The 22,732-nt window shown below is 64.3% G+C and overlaps 2 protein-coding genes and 1 long non-coding RNA gene across 4 annotated transcripts in view; 2 read left to right on the top strand and 1 right to left on the bottom strand.

Moving 5' to 3' along the window:
* PPP2R2D (protein phosphatase 2 regulatory subunit Bdelta) overlaps window positions 1-3,435 on the top strand; it is a 45,800-nt gene extending 42,365 nt beyond the window's left edge. For both annotated transcript variants that reach the window (XM_059172806.1, XM_059172807.1), the window contains exon 10: window positions 2,679-3,435. In XM_059172806.1, coding sequence (XP_059028789.1) covers window positions 2,679-2,958 — 280 coding nt within the window. In that variant the 3' untranslated portion in view covers window positions 2,959-3,435. The remainder of the gene's footprint in view (window positions 1-2,678) is intronic.
* A 5,429-nt stretch (window positions 3,436-8,864) lies between these two features.
* On the top strand, window positions 8,865-10,935 carry LOC131830530 (uncharacterized). Its single transcript, XR_009353197.1, has 2 exons — window positions 8,865-10,609; window positions 10,889-10,935. It is a non-coding gene; the product is annotated as an uncharacterized LOC131830530 (long non-coding RNA).
* Window positions 10,761-21,332, bottom strand: BNIP3 (BCL2 interacting protein 3). The gene is made up of 6 exons (XM_059172808.1): window positions 21,184-21,332; window positions 15,159-15,306; window positions 14,581-14,665; window positions 13,367-13,473; window positions 13,146-13,295; window positions 10,761-11,683 (listed from the first exon to the last, which is right to left on the bottom strand). The coding sequence occupies exons 1-6, from the start codon at window positions 21,227-21,229 to the stop codon at window positions 11,638-11,640; spliced, it is 582 nt and encodes a 193-aa protein (XP_059028791.1). The 5' UTR covers window positions 21,230-21,332; the 3' UTR covers window positions 10,761-11,637.
* Between the last annotated feature and the right edge of the window lie 1,400 nt (window positions 21,333-22,732).

Genomic DNA, 22,732 nt, shown 5'->3' with positions numbered 1-22,732 from the left:
AGGAGGCGCAGAAACCGCCCCCACCCCCGTGTCAGAACGAAACCACAGGTACCCGATGCAGAGACCTTGAAAACAGCCGTGGACAGCCCGACACGCTACTTTGGAGAGCAGACGGTCCGGCTGAGAGCGGCCCGCTCCGCGCAGCAGGTGGACGCAGCAGGTGGACGGTGCGCCGTGGCCCTCGTGCTCGCGCCAGCACGTGAGGCGTGTGTCGAGATGGGGATCGCTCAGAACGCGTGTGCGATAAGCTGCTTTCAGGTGGAGAGCAGTTCACCCTCATGGGGAGCTCACGAGACGGGGGTGCGCCCCCCGGAAGGGACGCCATCGAAAGCAGCCGCTGCTGGCCCCAGCCCTGTGAGCAAAGCTGAGGAGCGTGGACGCTGAATGAGTCACTAGTCTCGGTCGTCCGTGTTGGGGGGACAGTTACGGCTCTCCCTCAGCCGGAGGGAGCAAGCTGAGTGTTGCAGGGACGGGGCCAGAGCCGTGGCAGCGCCGCGCGCTGTGAGCCCGGATCCAGGTGGCGGCGGTGTTGGAGCGTCAGCGGCGTCTCTCAGGCCGATGGACACACGCTGGGCACGGCGGTGAAGGCGAAACCTGCACGAGCAGAGAAGTACGGCTGCTCCAGAGGGAAGCGTCCAGACTCTGCACAGGAGTCCCGGTCGGTAGGACAGTGACAGCTCAGGAATGGGAGTTACTAGAAATAGGAAGAAAATGGATAAAAATGCTCATTTTCATTAGGAGACAGCAGGTCAGAGTGACCGGGATGCCACCCCAGAGCTCTCACGACGACAGCGATGTCGGGCAGGCTGGGGGCCGGAGGCCGATGACCGTGGTCCTCTGGAGACTGGCAGGGCCCGCGTGCGTTCGTAAAGCCGCACAGGCAGGGAGAGCTGTTGAGAGACAGGAGCGAGCGAGCATCTGACGGAGCCCCAGTGCCCGTGTCGGGTGAGGGGCAGGGAACGGGTCTTCTCGTGACCTGCGACAGGAAGAGCCGTAGATGGCCTCACGAGGATACAGACCGGACAAAGCTGTTGGAAGACGACGACCCGATGGCTTCTGTGTCTCGTAGAGCGCACGAGATGGATGTGTTGTTAAGAATGTGTAACTGTTTGACACGTAAACATGTCCCGGGATGATCCTGTCCTGCTCTGAGGACTCACCGTCCTGCTGGGGGCCCCGGGTGGGGACCCGTCTTTCTGGACCCAGCGGGCGGTGGCCTATGGGTAGGTGGACAGTCCGTGTATTTTTCTTTATGCCTCTTGGTCTGTCCGAAACACTGAAATGTTCCCTTAAGTCTCCCACCCCAGGAACGCCGGAGAACTTTCCAGGAACACTGCCTGTTCTTTCCTCCCTGCAAACCCTCCCCTGCCTTCTGGCCAGGAAGCCCCTGCGGAGGGATGCTGTGGCACGAGGGGGGACCTGCCCTCCGCCCGGGGCTGTGCTGTCCCTGGCACCGCCTGGCTGTGCTCAGGTTGTCCAGCAGCAGAAATGGACATACCACTTGTTCCCAAGTCTGCTTTGTCCCAGCGAACAGGGTGACACCTGGCCAACTGCTCGGGAGGGTGGTCGTCTGTGTGGTTTGGGTCACTGGACCAGTGTGGCTGGGGACGCCGCCTTTCCTGCTCCCGTGCGAGCACGGTGGTCAGAGCAGCCTGGGTCCGGGGTCTGCCGCGGTCGGTCCGCCGTGGGTTCTGCCAGGCACAAGACAGCGGGCCCTGAGGGAGTCTCCCGCCCTCTGTGTTCCCAGGAAGTGCGGCTTCCCGAGCGCGCACGGCAGCTCCCCGTGGGCACACCCTGCTCAGCCTTCCCTGCCGGTATCTGGCCCGAGGCTGAGCGGGCGAGTGTCCCCGGCTGGGCGCTCCCGGGGCTCGAGAGCAGAGTGGTCTCGGAGTTGAGCCTGTTCTCTGCGTGCGGTTTAGTCAGACCCCGGGGGGTTCGCCCGCGGTCAGGGTCAGCGGCCGGCCGTGCGCGATCAGACGGCAGGCTGCAGGGTCTGCAGTGGGGCTCGTCCTAAAGCCGTGGGCCAAATCATGGCAACACGGGCTGTGGGCCATTTTCCTCTCAGTTTTATAGAAAAAGACCAGAAGTTTCAACCTGTGTAACACATGTTTTGACTATAGAAACGGAAGGTCTGGGACTTCTCCTCGTTGTGTTCCTGTTGCTTCCTGTGAAGTGACTTCGACATCCGAATGCGTCACGGACTGTTCAAGCAGCCGTGTGTTGTGCTGGGACAAGCCTGACTGGCGTCCCCTGCGGCAGAGTCGCAGACGCTCCAGACCTGAAAACAAACACACTGTGACTGTGTTCTTTTACTTTTTTAAAAACGCATTAGCGTGCGGCCCCTGGCTGGCTGCGTCAGGAGAGCGTGGGACTCCTGTCTCCGGGCTGTGAGTTGGAGCCTCACGTTGGGTGTGGAGATCACTAAAAAAACAAAAAGGTGTAATGAAAAGTGTGACGGTTCTTTTTTCCTTTTCTCGTCTGTACTGCTTTTTGCCGACGTGATTGTGCGTTCCCCGTTGAGCAGGACGTTTCCCCTGCATGTCTCCCCGGCCCATCCGTAGTGCCGTTTGCTCTAGAAAGGTCTTGTCCGGGAGGGGGGTGAGGGCAGGGGCCCGCGCGGCCGGGTGCCGAGCGCTTCCTCCTTGACGGGCGTTGCTCTCTCTTCTTGTCCCGAGCAGCGCGATCATGACGGGGTCCTACAACAACTTCTTCAGGATGTTCGATCGCAACACGCGGAGGGACGTCACGCTGGAAGCCTCCCGGGAGAACAGTAAGCCTCGAGCCTGCTTAAAGCCTCGGAAGGTGTGTGCGGGCGGGAAGAGGAGGAAGGACGAGATGAGCGTGGACAGTCTGGACTTCAACAAGAAGATCCTGCACACGGCCTGGCACCCGGCGGAGAACATCATCGCCGTGGCCGCCACCAACAACCTGTACATCTTCCAGGACAAAGTCAACTAAGGAAGCCGGCGCGGGGACTGGGCCCGGCCGCCTTCTCCGAGGAGGGGCCTGTCCTCCCCGTGAGGAGCAGGCGGTGCTGCCCGCTCCCCTTCGCAGGCTGGAGGGGCGGCCGCTGCTCCGCGGAGCCCCGCTCAGCGCGCGGCGGGTGGACAGTGCTCAGTAAAGGCCGTTCCTCCAGATCGTGTATTTATTCAGTCTGAGCCTTCCCTTCCGGTTCGCAGGCCGAAAGGTTAACGCCCAAGAGGAAAGTTGTCTGACGGAACATCTCTTTTTCTGAGACTCTTACCCCCCGGCTCCCCCGTCACACTCGGGCCTTCACACGCGCCCCGTCCTCCGAGCCCGGGGGGCCCTGCCGAGGGCGTGGTTCCCCGAGCAGGTCCCGCAGCTTTTTACCCCCCACACCTGTACCTGCCATCACAGCCTCGGGTGTGACCACCGAATAAAACAACACACTATAAAAAGTGGTTTTAAATCCGAGATCAGTATCGGCCTTTTCTTTGCTCGTTGCACGTCATGAGATTCTGCAGATTCGCGCTTTGGAGCAAGGGCACAGCTTCTGTCCCTGGCTGGCAGATGGCGGCTCTTGGGCTGGGAGCCCGTCCGTCCCAAACTCAAAGTCTGTTTTATTTCTGTGGAAATGGTGCAGGTAATGCGCCCGGTAAGGTCTGTGCGAAGCCTGGCCCCGGCCCTGGCCCCCGGAGAGAGCCGCGAGCAGCACCGTCGCTGCCCTGAGGGGACACGTCTGGGTCCCACAGCGCCTCCGTTCACAGCGGGGACGTGGACGTGCTTTGTTTCTAAGCCTTGTCAAAGAGGACTTGTGGGAGGGACGTTCTTCCTGCGAACTGCCGGGATCCCGCGCACGCTGGCCTTCTGGCTGCTTCCCAAGCCCGTGTGTGACGCCATCACTGCCTTGGGGGTGGGTTTTTTAAGCAGGATCTTTGATACCAGAAATGAGCATTTCCCAAGACAATACAGACATGTGCCAGGGCCAAGTGAATGGACCTTACTGGGATTCCACACACGGCCCTAGTCACAGTGTCCTCCAGGGGACAGGAGCGCCCGGCCACATGCGCTGGTCTTGAAATTTTGAGGCGTATCTTGATTGTGAACGCCACCTGTAAGGACAGAGACCTTCGTGGGGAGCGTGCGCTCGCACCCTGAGTTAACGTTCACAGAATGCCACTTTAATACACGCTGAGTTAGAAACTTCCCCATAATTCTCACGGTGTGTCCGTTGCTGGCAGTGACCGAGCCGAGGTGCGCAGCTCTGCAAGGACTCGCCCGCCCTGGTCCTTCGGGAAAGTGCTGGTGGGACGGAGCCTCCGCGTCAGCTGGCGGAAAGGCGTGACGAGTTGTCAGTGTTGAACCGGATTCGGCTGTGTGTTGGGGCCCGCCGTCACCCGGGGGCCCCCGCGGAGGGCAGTGCTGCGCCTGCGGCCGCCACGACACTCCCCGTCCTCGGTCACGGTTACAGACGCCGTCTCTGTTCCTGGAAGTGAGCTGTGTGAACGGTTTCATTCTTAGAATTCTGTGCTGCTCTTTTCCTCGAAGCTTTCACGTTCTCCAGGCTGGGGGCCGGCGTCGGGGTGAATACGCTTTATTCGTGTGCGGATTTACACACGCTTTTTTTGTTTTGTTTCTTTGTTTTAAAGAAAAATCGAGCTTCTAATAAGCTAGTGTGAGATTCAGGAGCCTGGTGGTCAGCCGTCCGCAAATCACCAGCACTTGCAGTGTGACGACAGCAAAGGCCACGGCTCTGCCCGCTCTCGGAGGAGCTAAGCGGCCCCGAGTCCGCAGTCGGAGGCTGTGTGCCCCGCACCCCAGGCAGCCCCCGTGGGCGTCCCTGGCAGCCGGGCTGAGCCGGGGGCTCTGCTGGTCCACGGTGTGCTCAGGAGGACTCGTCTGCAAGTCTTTGCTGAAGGGGGTTGAAGAGGGTCCGAAATCGCACTTGGACTTCTCTCAGACCCGTGCCCTGTGCACGGAGGAGCTGGAGCCCTGACCCGGTCGGCCTGGGTGACGGCGACGACTCGGCTCCGGAGGGGAAAGAGCGGCAGGCCCCTGCCGTCCGGAGGAGGTCGGTCCTCGTGCAGAGCCCCTGTCTGAGGTGGGGGCTGCCCGAGGACCCTGCTAGGCGTGTGAGGCGGCGGCAGAACCATCATTCCCCTTACGGCCTGGCTCGGGTGCTCCGGCCGCCTAGTGTAGCAAGTCCAGAAAAGTCTCGCGTAAGCTGGTGTGAAAACCAACCAAGACCCAGACCTTGGCCTTCCCGGGGCAGAGAAGGCGGCCGCTGGGGCCCCAGACGGCAGCCTCCAGGCCTCAGCCTGCTGAGCCCGAGTTCCTCCGCTCGCTGGGCCGGACCGACCACCGCATGCTCTGCTCACACCTGCCTGGCCGGCCTCCACCCTGCTTGCCGTGGGTCCCGCCCTCGGTGCAAAGGGGCTCCTTTGTGCCCAGGGCAGGGAGCACCCCAGGAGTCTCTGCCCGGTCTGGGGTCAGGACAACACGTGGGTAAAAGGCAGCCCTCCCCCCCGACACGGGGCCGTCACAGGCAGCCATGGGGTGTCACCAGCCTGGGCGCAGATCCCGGGGGTACACACCCCTTCCCCTCGGCTAGCAGTTCCCCCCACACCAGTCTGCTGGGGGTCCAGGTGGATACCCGGTGGCACATGGTCACGGTGGGGGCTCTGGCCTGCACACTGGACCTCTGGGCCCCACACTGCAGCCCCCGGAGCTGGCGAGGGGCGGGTGCGTATGGGATGCGGAGCGCGTGCACGCAGTGGAGCTGAGGGCCCAGGGCGACGAGCAGAAGAATGTGTGGAGGGGGGTCCGCTGGGCCTGGTGTCCGCCAGCCCCATCTGCACCTCGTCTGGCAGTGCGTCCCTGTCCTCAGAGCGTGAGTGCCGGTTGCGTCCCAGCACCAGGGGCCCAGGGCCGGCAGCTGCCCCCTTGGCTGGGAGTCTGGGCTGCTGCCGCGTGGGACCAGCCGGCCCGTCCTTCCTGTCCTGCCTCAGGGGGTGCTCCTCCCCCGAACACTGGCCTGCGTTCATTCTCGGCCCCCTGCCGTCGAGGATGGCGGAGCCGGTGACACCACCGTTTCTCTGATGGCCCCGTACCCGGTAAGTCCCCGACAGAGCCCCTACCCGCGCGGATCTGCACACGTGTTCTGTGGAAGATCCCTCCAGGCCGCACACTCTGGGGCGCGTCGCTGGCACCCTGGGGGCACCGCCGACAGCCTGCTCCTGGCCTGGGTCCGTGGCTATGCGGGCAGCCACTGGAGCGCACAGGGCCCGGAGGTGTGGGGACAGCGCTGCCCCCGTGGGGTGCTCCCTGGCAGCCTCACACCCTCCCCAGGCTGTCGGGTGCGTCTCTGAGAGTTCCTGAGACAGTCCACTTGTCTGCCCCAGAGGTCTTGGTCAGGGTCTCTGCAGATATCGAGATATCTTTGAAAATGTGTGTTCCGTGGGGGTGAGGAGCAGGAATTTGTCATTATTCCAAGAACTTTCAGAGGAAAAGTACATTCTCTGAAATCGAAGTATTTTAATGCAGTGTGATTCTATGGTTCTTGTTAGAAATGGTGATTTCCTTTTTTTTCAATCGAGGTACCGTGAATAGAGACCAGTTTCAGGGGGACATGACCGCTGTCTGCTCACCGCAGCGACCGGTCGGCGTCCGTCCCGACACTCACGGAACGCCGGTTCCTGTGCTGAGAACCGCTCAGAGCTGCTCCCGTCGGAGCTTCCAGGTGCTGTAGCCCCACGCCCCGACTTCTGTCCCCGCGGCTTTGGTGTGTGGCTGGACGGCGGAGCCTTCTCGCTCCTTCCGCCCGTCTCTGCCGCCCGACTCCGCTCTGGCGGCCACCAGCCTCGCCTGCGTCCGTGAGCCTGATGGTGGGTTTGTTCTTACATCCCACGTGGGGGGCGCCCGGGGGGCTCCGTCCGTGAAGCGTCGGCTTCGGCTCAGGTCCTGATCTTAGGGCCCTGGGAGGGAGCCCTGCGGCGGCGGGCTCTCGGCTCAGCAGGGGGTCTGCTTCTCCCCCTGCCTCCCCTGCTCGGGGGCTCTCCGCCTCTCAGATAACATCTTAGAGAACAAACAGGAGATCCACATGTAGGTGAGCTCGGGCGGTCCCGACTTCGACCACTGGGCGCCAGGGCATCGAGGTCCGTCCATGCTGGAAATGAAGGAAATGGCCCGATTTCCTGCTGTTCTGCGGCCGCATCGTATTTCTGAGTGTGTGCGAGACACGGAGCGCACATTTAATCCATTTAAGGTGAACACTTAGGCTATTTCCCAATTTGGGCTGTTGGACGCACCGCTGTGAACCAGGGTGGGGTGTAGCGTCCGATCAGAGCGCTGCTTGCTTCTGCGCACGGGCAGGGGCCTGGGCCGCGACACATCGGTCTTCACCGGCCGGAGGAGCCTGCTGTGCGCAGCAGCCGCGGCAGCTTGCACTCCGCCGGCCGGCCCGAGGGCTCCCTCTCCCCACACCCTTGCCAACGGTGACCTGCTGTTCTGATGTTGGCCATTGTGACCGGCGCGAGGCCACGCTTCACTGTGGTTCGCATGTGCGTCCGCCTGATGGCTGTGATGTGGAGCACGGCTTCCCGTGTCTGCTGGCCGCCCACATGTCCGCATGTCCGAGAAAGGTCTGCTCGTGTCTTCTGCCCTTTTTTAACCCAACCGGCTTGTTAGAGGAGGTCGTGGGGCTTGTTCTGAAGGTCAGCTCCCTCTCACACAAATCTTTGTAGACATTCTGTCCTACTCCGCAGGTTTCTGCTCCGTCACGCCCGTGGCCTCCCGGGTGAGCACCAGCTTGTCCGTTTGCTCTAGTCCCACTGGTTTATTTTTGCTTTTGTTGCTTTTGCATTTGTCTCAAATCCAAAAATCCATCCCCACGATCAGGGTCAGGGAGGTCACTGCCCATGGTCTTAAATTCATTGTTGGGTGTTTTCAACAGTTTTTCTAAAGATTTTATCATACTTTAATCAGGGGCGCAGGGGTGGCTGGCTGGGTGGGTTAAGCGTCTGTCTGCGGCTCAGGTCCTGGGTGGGATTAAGGCTCATGTCAGGTCCCCTGCTCCCTGGGGAACCTGCTTCTCCCTCTTCCACTGCCCCTTCCCTCACTTGTGCTCTCTCAAATAAATAAAATCTTTAAAAAATAATACTTTAAAGGGCATGCAGGCAGGGGCAGTGGGAGAGGGAGAGTCTCCAACAGACTCCCCACTGAGGCAGAGCCCTACGCGGGGCTCCATCTCACGACCCGGACATGACCTGAGCTGAAATCAAGAGCTGGAGGCTTCACCGACAGAGCCCCCCAGGCGCCCCAAGACGTGAACGTCATCTCTGCACCCCGCGGGGGCTTGAACTCTCTCCACCCGCAGAGCCAGCCGGCGGCCCGCGTCACACTGCGCAGTAGCACAGGGTCCGGACTCCCCAGCCCCGGGCTCCGGCCGCCCCTCAAGGGTGCTGAGCGTGTGCGCGTGGGTTGATTCCAGCCGCACGAGGCTTCCTCACCGTCACGCCCCAAGTTCCTGTTTTGTGATGACTCTTTGGGGGAAGACATCCTGGCGTCTTCACACCCTTACCCACCCCTCCAGCCCCCACGCACTCGGCAGGCGTCCGTCCTCCCGTCGGCCCTTCTGCCCGTCGCTGCGGTCCTGAGGGAGAGCGAGCCTTTCTGCCACCTGCCTGCTGCCGCTGTGGCCCCGGGCACGCCCGCCAGTCTCGGGCCATCGTCCATTCCTGTTGGAAGCTTGTGCCCTGGCTGTCCCACTGCTGGGTTCCTCCGCTTTGGCGTCCGTCCTTTCTCGGTGCTGGCTTTGAGCCCTTCCTGACTCCCCGCCCGGGAAGCGGCCAGCCCACCACCGCTGATGGGCATCAGGCCCTTTACACAAAGCTAGATCCGAGTTTGCCGGCACACGCGCGTGGAGGGCCATGACTCAGGACCGTGAGCGGCTCCAGGTGCCCCGTCCGCATCCCCCACCGGCTAGGACCCGCCCCTTCCTGGCCGCCCTGTGCCATCTGCGGGTCCACCTCCCCTGCCCCACGAGGGTGTCTCCTTTAGGAGTCAAGTGTCCCTCCTGGCATTCCAGGTTGAATCCCTTTGAGAACGTTGGTTTCAGTGATGGATTCTGGCTGTGAAGCATCGCTGGGGTTCTGAGTCACGGAAAAGGCATTAAGCCTTCTAGTCCGCCTCCCCTCCCTACCCGCCAGCACCCCTGCCTCCCGGCAACAGCCAGTCTCCCGCACTTCTAGGTCTGTCCGTCCTTCTTCCCAAGTGAGTTCTAGTCCCTTCCGCGCGGTTTTGCACAAACAACAGCACACCAGATGTGTTTTTTCAAATACTTTTTGTTCACCGGCTACAGCTAGGGTTCAGCTCCTCTTCTCCGTGGTGTGGTTAGTATCCACTGGGCAGCGTCTGATGCCAGAAGGCCCGTGTCCGAGCTGGGCCGCCTTCCCCAGGCAGCCTCTCCCCGAGGCGCTCGGAGTCCCTGGGAGCGCAGCTGGCCCAGAGCACACCCCCGCCTCCCGCTATCCGAGCAGGCCGGTCCCCGGAAGGGAACTCAGGGACACCGACCCGCTGAAACGTGGCGGCCATGCTCCAGCTGCCGGCCACCAGCTGTGGTGCCCGTTTCTTGGAGAACCAGCACACCCCAGAAATTCCCGTTTGTTGAGACCTCTTGGTCCTTTTGAGAAGCCTCACGGGGCTGCAGCACGGGAGCCCCGTGGCATGTGCACCCGACCAGCTGCGCATACGCACTGCGCCACCACGGAGCATATGTTACTGGACATGCTCCTGTAGGTTGTCAGGCCTCCAGAGGTTCATCTTCAGGACAGATTCCTACGAGTGGGTCACCGGTCAGAAGGAGCGAGCAGGTGGCTTTCCAGGTGCCTGATTTCTCTCCAGAGCCGTAGCCTCCTGTGCTCCCAGCGCCCCAGTGCCCCACTGGAGCTTGCAGGTGTCTGGACCAGAAACCGCGTTCAGGATGACCAGCTCTGTGGCCGGATTTCTTAACATAATCCAAGCACGTGCACTTGCTCCTCAGTGAATTCAGCGGCAAGTACAAAGGGCCATCTGCGAGACCCCAAGGCCTGCAGCGCTATTATCCCTCCCAAACGCGAGGACACACACACACACACACAATCCACGCAAACACAGCGCTTCGAGGAGTCCAATGTCCACCTTCACGCTGAGTGGGAGAGGCCTCGAGAAGGCCTAAGCCCCAATCCCCATGTCACTCCGAAAAGCACTTTCCCAACAGCCCTGGAGGCCTTCTGCCCAGTTCTGCTCACTGCTCAGTGCCACCGAGACGGGGACGAACGGCTGCCTTGCAGAGGACCCCCAGTGGCCCAGGCGATGGCTCGGGAAAGCCACAGGGCAGCGCCCAACGCTGAAGACGGGGGGTGGGGGGGTGCCCTCGCGCGGCCCTGCTGGCTGTGGCCCTCACAGGCAGGCGCTCCAGACCCAGCAGCGGAAGAACGAGCCCCCGTTCCCAGCGAAAGGCAAATCCACCCGCTGTGAGTCACACAGGACTGGCTAGGCCGAAGCACGTCCGCGTCACTGGGAGCCTCACCTTTGCTGGCGGAGTCCCACGAACAATTCTTCTCCCAGTGAGGCAGCGGTCCACAGCTGGGTCCAGGGTCATCATTTAAATGTAAGCAGAAATGTTAAAAACTAAAATGCTATTTAACACAACTGAGCCGAGGGTGGAAATGTAGGACAGATACACGCGGGGACACACGGGGCCAGGAGGCAGCCTTGCGGAGGTCACGCCTCGGGAAGGTAACTGGACAGCGGGGCAGACGCCTGGTTTAATCAGAAAGCTTTCTGACCTTTATTTTTTTTTTACTGTTTTTTAACATTTCATTTAAACCATACATGACCACAGTCATCTCTGAAGGATTCAGCGGAGATTTATTTTTTCTATTTCCAGTCTCTTGTAGACAGAGGTTTGCTTAGAACGAAGCTGATTCTAGGAGACACGAACACAGAGAGAAGGACTCGCGTCAGCAATCCAGGCGCTGAGAGAGGAAGACGTGAGCAGGTGCCCAGGACAGGCGACGACCGTCTGGGGCGGCTGCAGGGCCCGCGGCTTCGTGTTGGAGGCAGATGCAGGCGGCGGCATCTGCTCACCAGACCCCGCTGTGTGACCGGCAGCGGGGGTCGGCGGAGTCTGCAGCGGAGACAACCTGCCCACTCACACCCAGCGCTTCCTAGACCAGTGTGCGTGTAAGGCCACAGTATTCACTTGGGACAAACCCCGTATGTAGTCATTTTAATAAACATTCATTCTTATTTTAATAAACATTATTCATTCTTTTCAAATATAAAGTATTTTAACTGAGTAACGATACAGATAATTTTTGTTAAAATACTACACGTCCTATCTAGTGTGTTGAAATTACTTACACTTTGCTACTTATGGTACCCGAACAAAACTCACTACCCGACTACTACTGATGTTCCTCAGCAGCACATGCGCAGTAATTGATCCCGTAGGTTTGATTACAGCTTAGCGTGTTGGGGTTTTCGGTCTTGTCTTTCGTTCTAGCAGACGAGGAGCGCACGGTTCTCTGAACAGCCAGCCGGATCGAGAGACGCGCTCCGCTCGGCCCCAGGCGGCTCTTCAGCTCACAGCGCCGACCCCCCGCTACGGGACAAAGGCCAGCTTCCAAGTCTTCATCAGAAGGTGCTGGTGGAAGTGGTCAGGCGCCTCCCGATGTAGATCCTTCACAGAAAAAGCAACAGCTGTTAGCACGGGGCCCGTGGCTCTCCCGGCGGAGACTGGGTGCGCGGCGGCCTAGAGCTCCTGCCGGCGAGGACGGGCTACCCTCCACCTGCTACTGAGAAGCTGGTATTGAATCCCTCCGTGAAGGTCTCTTCCCGGGGGAGCGCATCAGGGTTCAGCGCCCCATCTTTACATCTACCTCGAAAAAGGGCCAGCTGTGCTCGTGCACGGATGCGCTCGGTCCCCGTACAGAGGCGGCCGCTGGCCAGCTGCAGAAAGGCCGTCGTGGTCTGTCTAGAAGTTCGTGCAGTGACACACTGCTGGGGAGTCACCACCCGCCGCACCCGCGGGCAGGAGAGAGGCCCCAGGGCCTGCCGGGAGCTGCCTCAGAGGAACGAGGGGGCTGGACTCCGGGCACCAGAAGCTCCACGAGCCTCGCAGGAGCGGGGAGGGGCAGGGACAGGGCGCGGGAGCGGGCTGCAGGGACTTACCCCGAAACGAAGGCCCAAGCCAGGGACTGAATGTGCCCTGGGCCCTGCTCCCACAGAGCCTAAGCTGCTAGCCCTGGAGAAAACCCGAGCCCGGCTGAGCCACATGGGCCAGGAGGAAGCCAGCGGGGCCGTGCTGAGAGCCAGAGCTCCGAGCCGGAAGGGGGCACGGTCTGGCCCAGGACCGGGGAGGGCTTCACATCGGACACTGACGTCCAGGAGCCTCTGGCCCACTGGGAAGCCATGTCCCAGGCACAGTTCCCGGAACGAGGGTGTGGGGCTCCAGGGAGTGCGGGGAAGGCAGCCCTGTGCTTGCTTACTTCCCACAGAGCTGGAGGGCGACACAGAACCTTCCAAGACCAGGAAGCGTCCACCGGCCCGAAGACTTCCAACACCCCAGGTCTCTTGCGCCCCAGCCCCGGGATCTGGGAAAATGCGGGCACAGTGCTTCAAAGGCTGTCTCGTCCCATTTCCCTGGGGCCCGGGAGGCCAGCCTCCGACAGACGCTCACAGTGACCGTCCGGTCTGTCCGGCCAGCTGCATGCACGGAACACCGCGGCACCCCAAGACAGAGGCTGGAGGGGAGCTCAGCCCGTGGCACGGGACACCAGAGTCAAGTGGGGCTCGCTTCCGGGCTGCCGGAGCACGGCTGCGCTGTGCAAGTGGCGCGGCTCCCGAGCCTGGCCCGCTGTGGCGAGGGACAGCTCAGCCTGTCCATGCAGCATCCGTCCACACGGTGCGAGAACGGACAAGTGTGGCTGAGTCCGCACGGACATGGACGGTCACGGAGGCACCAGGCAGACACGCGCCAGGGCTCCGTCAGGGCCACCCCACAGCAGGGTCAGGAGCAAGGGGGCTGGGGCCCGACGCGGGCCCCACGTTACAGAAGCGGACGGACGATCTACACCCGGAGGCCAGGTTTCCAGATCCCCTCCCTCGGGAGCAGGCAGAGGCGGCCCCGCGGCCCCACTCACCCCAGCCCGATGGCCAGCAGGTGAGACAGCAGCAGGGACGGGAGGAAGACCTTGAGGAACTCCGCCGAGAAGACGCCCCCCTTCTTCATGACGCTGGTGTTTCTCATGCTGAGCGTGGCCGTGCGCTTCGGGTGCTTGAACAGCAGCTCCCTGGGGAGGGGACACGCGGTGAGCCGCCCGCCCCGCGCCCGGGACGCCCCCGCGCCACCGCACACACTCACTTGGGGGGGATGTTTTCTGGCCGACTCGACCAATCCCAGATCCAGTCCGAGTTCTTCTTCAGGATGCTCTCGAGTTCCTTCCTTCTCTCCAGGTAATCCTCCTCCGACTACGGCAGAAGCAACATGCGCCACCGCTCAGCACCGCCTGGCCCCGCCGTGCCCGCACCGCGCGCCCCCCTGTTCCAGACAACACGGGGCAGCAGACGCGGTCTCCTGAGGAAGCAGGGCGCAGGAGGACGAGGGCGTCCACACACTGACGCCAAGGGCGGGGCAGGTTTTCCGAGGAGAAAATCCAAGTGCTCCGCAGGCCCACACGGCTGGGGCGACCCAGGGCCGCGCGCCACGGTCTTGGAAAGGGCGGTTTCGTCCAGTGGGAGGAAAGAACCAAAAACTCACACCTGCGATACGTAAGGCCAAACCCTAACGACAGGAGACTTTCTGGTGTTTTGCTTTTAAAAACTCTGAACCTGAGTCTGTGATTCCTTCTGAAAGTCGGCAAGACCCCCGCTCCCCACCCTGGAAGCGCTCTGGAACGCAGGGTACACCCAGCCGGCTGCCCTGAGATGGCCAGCTGGGGGACCCGGGAGGGACGGAGCCTGGGTGGGAGGAGACCCGGCAGGGGACCCCCACGGGATCAAGGGTCCCGGCGGTACGGATCACAAGACCTGCTTCCGAATCAGCACAGGGAAGTCCCGTGACCACCACTGGGACACCCAGAGGACGCTTCCCCCACATCCCGCCGCGCGCCAGGGCAGCAGTCCTAAGGCCCGCGTTCCCGAGACCGGGTCTCCCCGACAGCAGGACGCAGCCCCGCCTGGCACGTCAGACCCAGAGCATCCGCACACGTGCACGCAGGGGCCTCACGAACTGGCCCGCCTGTTCCTGACCCGGAACACCAGCACGGCTCGGCACGGCAGGGCCAACCCGACGGCCAGCCGCGACACAGCGCCACCGCTGAGGGGCCCCCAGAGGCCCTCCCTGCCAGCCCCATGGGTCCAGCCGGGCTCCAGGCCTGAGGGAAGCCACCCGCGCTCCTCATGCATCCTCGGTTGGCAGCTGAGGGCAGTGGAGGCCCCATGACCTTGACACCTGCTCGGGTCAGCTCAGCGGGAGGCCGAGTGGGGGGAAGCCCCCAGCGCAGCTGTAAGCAAGGCAAGAGCCCCCCACCCCCAAGAACAGCGTTCTCTGTCCTCCCCACTGCCCGCGCTGCCCACCTGAGAGCTGTTCTTCTCGCCGATGCTGTGCGTGTCGAGTTCCAAAGCTCGGGTGGTATCCTGCGGGGTCTGTGAGCGAGGCGGGCTTGGGGGCGCAGGGAGCAGGACAGAGAAACCGGGATGTGAGCACGGTTTCTGCTGCGAGGAGCCCAGCCCCCCGCAGGCCCGGCCCCCAGGCCTCCCTCCCACCGTCCCCGGTCCCTTCGGCTGAGCTCGGCAGGCGGCAGGAGCCGGGGACCACACGACCCCCAGTGCAGCCCGCCTGCGGCCTTCTCACCGGGTCGGTGCTCCGCGGCACAGCCCGAGGGCCCCCGACCTTGGCTTTCTGACTCAGCCGTGCTAACACCCGGCAGCTCGCAGGGACCCAGCTGACGGGGCCAGGACATGCCGGGGGCACTGCGTGCATGCCGGCCGCCCCCCAGGCCCCCGGCTTTACCGCGGTCCCTCCACAGGCCAGACCCCATCCTTCCCAGCGGAGGGCAAGGCTCCGGCAATGCAGGCAGGGGTGGGGAGGCCACTCTGGGGCTCGGCCTGTGCCGGGGTAACCCGCACGCGCAGACGGGCCCCCTCACACCCACCTGTCGCAGTGGGAGCTCTTGGAGCTACTCCGTCCGGACTCGTGCTGGGCGTCCAGCAGGATTTTCTCCAGGTCGCCGTTATAGACCGACACGGAGGCCGGGACGCTGCTCCCGCTCCCGTTGCTGAAGTGCAGCTCCACCCAGGAGCCTGGTGGACACACAGAAGGGCCTGTGGGATCTGCTGCCCACTGCGGAGCCCACACGCCTGGCGCCCACCTCCCGCAGGTGCACCCCGGCGCCCCCAACACGCACCGGCCGGTCTCCTGCCACCCCCGGACGCAGGGCAGGTGCCTGGCAACCCACTGGGCCAGCGGAGGCCAGCAGACCGCGACGCTTTCTTAACACTCAACTTTCAGAAGAGAAAGGGCTCGACAAGAGCTTCAGAGATTTAAGTTCTCTGAAGGTCTGTACGATCCCTGCGCCACTTATTTCCACGGCAGCATCGCATTCGGATCCTGACGCCCCAGGAACCCCGGACTGCTGGTCTGTGTTCACGCCCCTCAGAGCCAGAGGAACACACTCCGCGTAGGACAAAGGCAGGTTCCCCCTGAACGAGACTGACCAGGGCAAGCCATCCCCGACGTGCGCCGTCAGCCACGTCTTTGCAGGAAGAAGTCTGCCTTCTCCAACTAGAAATGACCGCAGGTGAACACCCCGCGCGGCCGTGCTCCGGATCCTGCAGGTACAGAGAGCTGTCTGGGCGCCGATCGGCCGCTAGCCCAACCTGGACGGAGAACCTGCCGCCCCGGCCCTCCCCCACGCCCGACACGAGCCATGGTCTTCGGCAAGGCTGGGCTGTGGGCACCCCAGCAGCTGCACTTCCGTGCAAGTTCTCTCCGACCTCAGCACCGTCCCCGGCACACCACGCCGCACAGAAGGACCGACACGTCAGCACCGCCGTCCGGGCGGCGAGGACAGGCTGCGCAGCTGCAGCCCGTGTCTGGGGAAACCCACAGCTGGCAGAGTCCCGCAGCAGCCCCAGCCCGGAGAGGGTGGCCGCGAGCCCCCCACACACGTCCTGGAAGCACGGCAAGCAGCAGGCTCGGCCCTGCTGGGGAGGGGGCCGGGACCCGACAGCAGTGCCTGGGGGGCTGGACGTGGGGGCCCCAAGCGTGGGCGGATGCGTGTGTGTGGCTGAGCACCCCGCGCTGCTGTGGTTCACGAGCCCCTACTGCCCCACCACAGACCGTCCACCCGCGAGGCCTGCTGGAACTGCGTGCAGGAAGCGAGTGCGCACCGCGAGGGACCCAGATCGTGACCTGAGCTGAAGCCAAGAGTCAGTCCCCTCGACGACTGGGCCACCTCAGCGCCCCCGGACTGCTCATGTTTCGTGGCAGCCACACTCTCGCTTCTGTCCACACGGACCCCAGGGCAGGCCTGCGGCCAGCAGCAGCACGTGCACATTCAGTGGCCCTAGGCCTCTGACACAGCCGAACGGGGGTGCGGTCCTCCCAGTCAAGCAGTCTTGACGTTGGGCCGTTCTGGGACGGTGTCCTGTGGGGCTCCTTTGCCGTTTCTCGGATTTCGAACGGAACTGGCCGTCTTCTCCATGCTTCCTGGCCACTTGGACGGCACCTTTTTAAATGAGCTGCTCACGGGCACCTGGGTGGCTCCGTCGGTTGAGTGTCTGACCCCTGGTCTGGGCTCAGGTCATGATCTTGGGGTCCTCAGGTGGAGCCCTGCGTCAGGCTCCGCGCTCTGCCGGGGTCCGCCTGAGACTCCCCTCCCCCGCCCCCCGCCCCCCCACGCGCTCACTCTCTCTCTCTCTGAAAAACAAAGAAATCAATCAATGGTTCAAAAACCTCTTCCTCTTCCTGTGCAAGGTCCACATGTAAGATACAAGCCTTTCTCCACCGAACGCACAACAACGTCCCTGCGTCTCGCCCTTTCGGGTTTAATGTCCGTTCTTCCCAACGTTAGGTCTTTGCTTTGAATTCCAAGTCTCAATCTCCTTCTAGGCTTCAGGCCTGCAGACCTGGCCGGTGCCTGATGAGCCTGGCTGCTGTCTGTGCACGTGGTCCCAAACGGGTGAGGTTCTCCCTGCGGACGAAGAGCTGCCCGGCGCCACTCGCTGCCCAGACCGCCCTCGCTGCCCCCGGCCACGCTACTTCCTCCGCAAGAAATCGAGCTGGCCACATGTACAGGCCCGTTCCTGAGCCCAAGACAGTTAGTTTCTCTATTCTGTGGCACAGGTCTGTGTGTCTCCAGCACCATCTGTTAGAGGCCACTCTGGTGGCCTACGGAGGACGGGGCAGTCGGGGCACGGTGAAGGCGGACCCCAGAAGACAGAAACACAGGGACCAGACACACGCCATGAGCCAGGTTCGCAGGGAACTTCAGGGCCGGCACCGTGACCCACGACAGCACCGTGACCCACGACGGCACAGCCCCGCACACCGTGCGATCGCCTGGCCCCACCCGCTCCCCTCTGCCGTGTGGACCGAGGCACCAGCCGGCCTCCAGCTGCCCAGTGAGCCCAACACGCGGCTAACCTGCCCGTGGCAGTGGAACAGGTCCCCTCCATTAGAGAAAACGCAAAGACCCAGCTCGCTAACGAAGATCACACACGCTTTCCAGTGACACGCGAACTTGTCTCTTTCACGCTCAACTGCTTGGCGCCGGCCGGGCCCACACCAGCACGTCCCTAAGGCACGAGGAGGCAGAGCGGCCCGCAGCCAGCACATCCCCAGGAGCTGCCGTGACTCCAGGCCATTCCACAGCCCGGCTACCCGGCGACCACGCGTCCGACCGAGCTCCGTGCCCCCAACCCTGACGCGTCATGAAGAAAGCTCCGGAGTGGGAGTCCGCCCCCGAGCCCCTCGGCGGGCTGGCAGGGCAGCCCGGGCACACAGTCCCGTTCTCTGAGGCTCCTTCCCCGTCACGCAGACGCCAGGCCGGGCTCGGCTCAGTCTGCAGGCGAAGGGGCGCTCCAGGGGGCCTGTGCTGCGTGAGGTCAACCAAGTCTGAGGGGTGGCATCACTTCTGACATGACCGGGGTGGGGAGGACGTGGGGGCTGTCAGTCCCCCCCACACAAACCAGAGACAGATTCTCGGGCCGAGCAGCCGACACGGGCTCGTCCCGCTCCTCACGCACCTGCCGCAGACTCCAAGCTCGGGGCTCCGACACCCGGCCCAGTGCAGTCACTCCCTAAACAACTCCCAGAGCTCAGGAAGCCACTTCACTTCCCTCTACCCCGTTATCGGGAAGGACAGAGCTCAGGTACGCCCGCTGGAAAGACCCCCGCGCTGGGTCCGAGGAAGGGGGGGCCCCGCTCCCCGCGCGTCCGCTCGTCCAACCAAGTGTCTCTGAACCTTGCTGCGTGACGTTGAACCCACCTGCAGCCCCCGCCATCCCTGGAGGAGGGTGTCCACCCCCGTGTGGTGGCCACGGCCCCCGAGGCACCACACTACCACACTCTGTGTTCCAAGGGAGCACCTCCCGGTAGGGGCCGGTTATCAATAAGCCACTAATATCACTCAAATTCCGAGGGTTTGGGGGCTCAGTGCCACAAAGCAGGGAGAAAGGTCAGAGACGAACATTTTCCAGCAGACACACCTCAACGCCGAGCCGGCTCAGCCGGAGGAGCACAACTCCTGCTCCCGGGGCCGCGGGCCACACTACGTGCCGGCGCGGACGTTCCTTCCAAATCTAGTCTTCGAAAAAATAAACATCCATAACGGACACGGAACGCCACGAGATGCACGTGATGTGTTTTTGTTGTTGTCGTCACAGCACAAGGGCCGACGGAAGACCCCAGTGAGACAGACTCCTGTTTCTACAATCACGTCCCAGAAAGCCCTAAGCACCGCGAGAAAGCAAAAAAGCCCATGCTGGACTGTCCACGCCGTGGAGTCCAAAAGCTGTGCTCCCAGAATGATTGACCAGGACGAGAGTTTTATTATTAACCTGAACACCTGGGCAGGAAGCACAGCACGGCCCGAGCCTGGGGGCGGCTACCCCGCCACCCACGTCAGCCAGGTGTTAAGCTCCCTCACCTTTCTGAGCAAGAAACGTGGGGCCTACGGCAGCTTCAGGCCTCAGAATCACGACGTGTCAAGTAACTCGGTACAATCAAAAAAAAAAAAAAACCCAGACGGTGGTGTTACTGGCCCAAGGCCGGCCGGCCTTCCCCGGCAGGCCCCTCCCGCGGTCTCCCCAGCACGCACGCGGCTAACGGGACGCCGCTCACACAGCGAGTCCATGTCCCATCTCCCCACAAGCTACAGACGGGGTGCCCAGCGCAGCACCTGCCTCTCCTGTGACCCAGGAGACAGCCCTAGCCCCACGGTCCACTCCACGACCCAGGGCAAGTGTTTCCGGCCACCATGGTGGAGCCCACGAGGAAGGCCACCCCGCGGCGTGGCCCCGGCGGCGGCGGGAAGCCTCGCCCGGCACTCTGGAAGCTGGCCTGGAAGGCCGAGGCAGAGCCCAGCACACGCACGTCTTGCTCCAGTTGTAGCGGAGACGCTGGGCAGCCAGGGCGGGCGAGCACGGACGAGGGCAGCGGCAGGCACCCCAGCCACCTTCGGGACGCTGGGACGCAGCCCTCCCACGGCGATGCTGGACGCGGCGGGGCAGGGCGGGCTCGGTCCTGGGAGAGGCGCGTTTTCTCTCAGAAGCGGCGGGTTCTCACCGCTCTCCGTCCACACGGCCACTGGTCACCGTAATAGAACTGGGCTTCAGAAGACCAGACAGGCCAAAGCTTCTCGAGTTGGGGGACACGGAATGAGACCGGCCGGGCCGTCAGCTCTGACTGTAGAGCGGCCCGGCGGGAGCACTCCGGGTAAGCCCGTTCCCTCCCCAGGTCGGGCGCCCGCTCCCTGCTGGCTAGGCCGCCGCCATTCCGGCCCCCTCCCTCTACGCGGGGTCGCCTGCCCTTTTCCACTGGGCCTCGGGGCCTCTCACGGTGACCGTCGGGAGATGCGGGGGATGGGCCAGGATCGAGGGGCCGAGCCCCCTTCGCTGCCGAACTTCCCAACACTAGTTTCCCTTCAGGAGATCAGCTCTTCCTCTCCAGACCCCTCTGGCCAGTGGGCGGCCGGCCCCAGCGGCCCTGCGGCTGGCTGCAGACCCCAGCGCGCGGGGTGGGGGGCTACACCGCCCTGCAGCCCCGGGCCCACGCGCAGCTCGGCTCCGAGTCCAGGGGTCCCGCGGGAAGCCAGTGAGGCCACCCCCTCCCCGTGGCGCCGTCACCATCAGCTCGGCGAGCGGCTCTCCCGGGCCGGGGGCAGGCCCTGACCGGTCCGGCTGCACAAGGCGTCAAGCAGAACGTCCGCGGGCAGAGGAACAGCCCTGCGGGCACCTGCGCGGGCCGAGGTCTGCCGCTGCGCGGGGCGGGCTCCCCAGGCCCGGCGCGGCCCCCGCTGCGCACGTCCACAAGAGGTCACCCCGCCAGGACAGGCAGGGGACAAGCACCGCCTCGGCCGGGAACCGGGCCGGACGCCCATGGCTCGGGGCAGCTGCGCGGCCCGCGTGACCTGCGGCGAGTGGCTCCGCCCTCCGCGGCCGGCCGGTGCCCGCAGCACGGACGCCCCAGACGCGGCCCAGGCCGGCTCCCCGCGGTCTCCGCGCCCCGGAACCGCGTCTGCCGAGCACAAGCAGCGCAGAGACGGCGCTGGGCCGAGAGGCCGGGGTGCGGCCGGCGCGGGGCGGGGCCGAGCCTCAGCGCCGCGGACGGAGCAGCCGGGCGGGCGGAGCCCTGGGTCCCCGGCCGGTCCCGGAGCGCGCGGGCGCCGGCCACACCCGTCGGGGACCTGCCGCGCCGCGGGCCTGCGCCCGCCCCGGGAGACCCCGCTCAGGCCCCGAGGCCGCCGGGGCCCGCCGCGACCCCCCGCAGGCCCGCGGACCCGCCGCCCCGACCGCCCGTCCCCAGCGCGCGCCGGCCGCACGCGGAGCCTCCTCCGGCGGCAGGACCCGACCCCGCAGCGCCCGGCCCGCGAGCCCCGCCGGTCGCCCCGAGCCCGCCCTGCTCCGGCCCCGGCCCCGACCCCGGCCCCGACCCCGGCCCCGGCCCCGCGGCCTCACCCTGCAGGTTCTCCTCCTGCAGCCCGGGGGTCCCGCTCTGCGACATGGCGCCGGGCGGACGGCGCTGCGGCGGCGGCTCGGGGGCGCCGGGCGGCGGGCGGGGTCGCAGCTCCCACGCGGCCGACGAGCCCGACCGACTGACGCGCCGCCGGACGCACGACGGATAAACGGCGCCGAAGCCGCGGCGCCGCCTACTGGCCGGGGGCGGGGCCTGGGCGTGCGCGAGAACGCGGGGCGCGCGGGGCGCGTGCGGCGCGTGCAATGCGTGCGCAGGACGGTGGAAGCCTCGCCCAAGGACCGCAGCGCGCGTGCGCGGGACAGGGGCCGCCGAGCGGAGCGCGCGTGCGCAGGGCAAGATCTGAGGAACAGGACGCGCGTGCGTGAGGCGTGAGGCGAGGGGCCTGGGGGACGGGGTGCGTGTGCGCAGGCGCGGTGGGGGGCGGGGACTGAGGTGGTGCTGGGGTCGCCCTGCGCGGGCCGGGGCCGCAGGCGGGACGTGGTCTGCGGAATCCTGGTAGCGGATTGCGGGACTGACCGACAAGGGCGCTTCGGGACTGCGGATGCGCTGAGTACCCGCCCTTCACCTGCAGCGACCGCCCACGGGTCCCGCCCCTCGCCGGTGTGACCAGCCCACGGGTCCCGCCCCTCACCTGCAGAGACCGCCCACCGGCCCCGCCCCTCACCTGCGGAGACCGCCCACGGCCCCGCCCCTCGCCGCAGGGGCAGGTCAGAAGGCCGGCCTGCTACGAGTCAGACGCCCAGGAAGTCAGCGCAGGATCTGGAGCGACCGGTCCAGGCGGCCGCACGTCACCCCGCCAGTGAGCCCCACAGGGCCAGCCCCCGCTCGGTCACCCAGGGCTTCCCGCTCCCTGTGCCTGCCTCCGGCTCAGGACCAACGAGAAACCCAAGCGCTCCTTCGCCAGCCCTGAGGACCCCGGCTGTGGTCCCCCGCCCCAGCGGCCATCAGGACCCCGAGCCCCCTGCCCACGGTGCCGTCGGGCACTCCGCTCCCTGCCCCGGGCTCCCTGCCACATGGGAGCGCCCTGGGACCCGCTCCGCCGGCTCTGGAGAGACGCGCGCTCCCCGGCTCTCCTTCCGGACGCGGAGCTGCTGGCCTCGCCTGCTCTTTATTCAGCGAGTGCTGACCTCGCCGGCCCCGTGGGGAGCAAGGGAACAAGCAGCGCTGCTTCCCCGGAGACCGCGATTGCAAAGCCCCGGGCCAGGTTCCCAGGCCACACCTGTCCTCCCCGAGCGCCCCACAGCTCCTTAGGCCCCCTTCCTGGGAACCCCCAGAACGAGCTGCCCATCCGGGCTTGGACCCACAAAGGCAGCCCGTGCACCTTTACTTAGATGTTCTTTCTCTTGGAAGAGTTCCGTAGTTTTCAGCAAGCAAGGCTTGCCCTTCTTTGGGCAGAACTATCCCGGAATGGTCCTGTGCCATGTGACCGCACGTGCTAGGAAATTTCACTTGTTACTGCTAGGATGGAAATAGGACAATTTTTGTGTCTTGGCACATCCTGCAATCTCGCCAAAACTTACACTTTTTTTT

Source organism: Mustela lutreola, chromosome 4 (assembly GCF_030435805.1).
Source record: "Mustela lutreola isolate mMusLut2 chromosome 4, mMusLut2.pri, whole genome shotgun sequence".
NCBI classification, from domain to species: domain Eukaryota; kingdom Metazoa; phylum Chordata; class Mammalia; order Carnivora; family Mustelidae; genus Mustela; species Mustela lutreola.
This window is presented reverse-complemented; position numbering and strand designations above follow the sequence as displayed.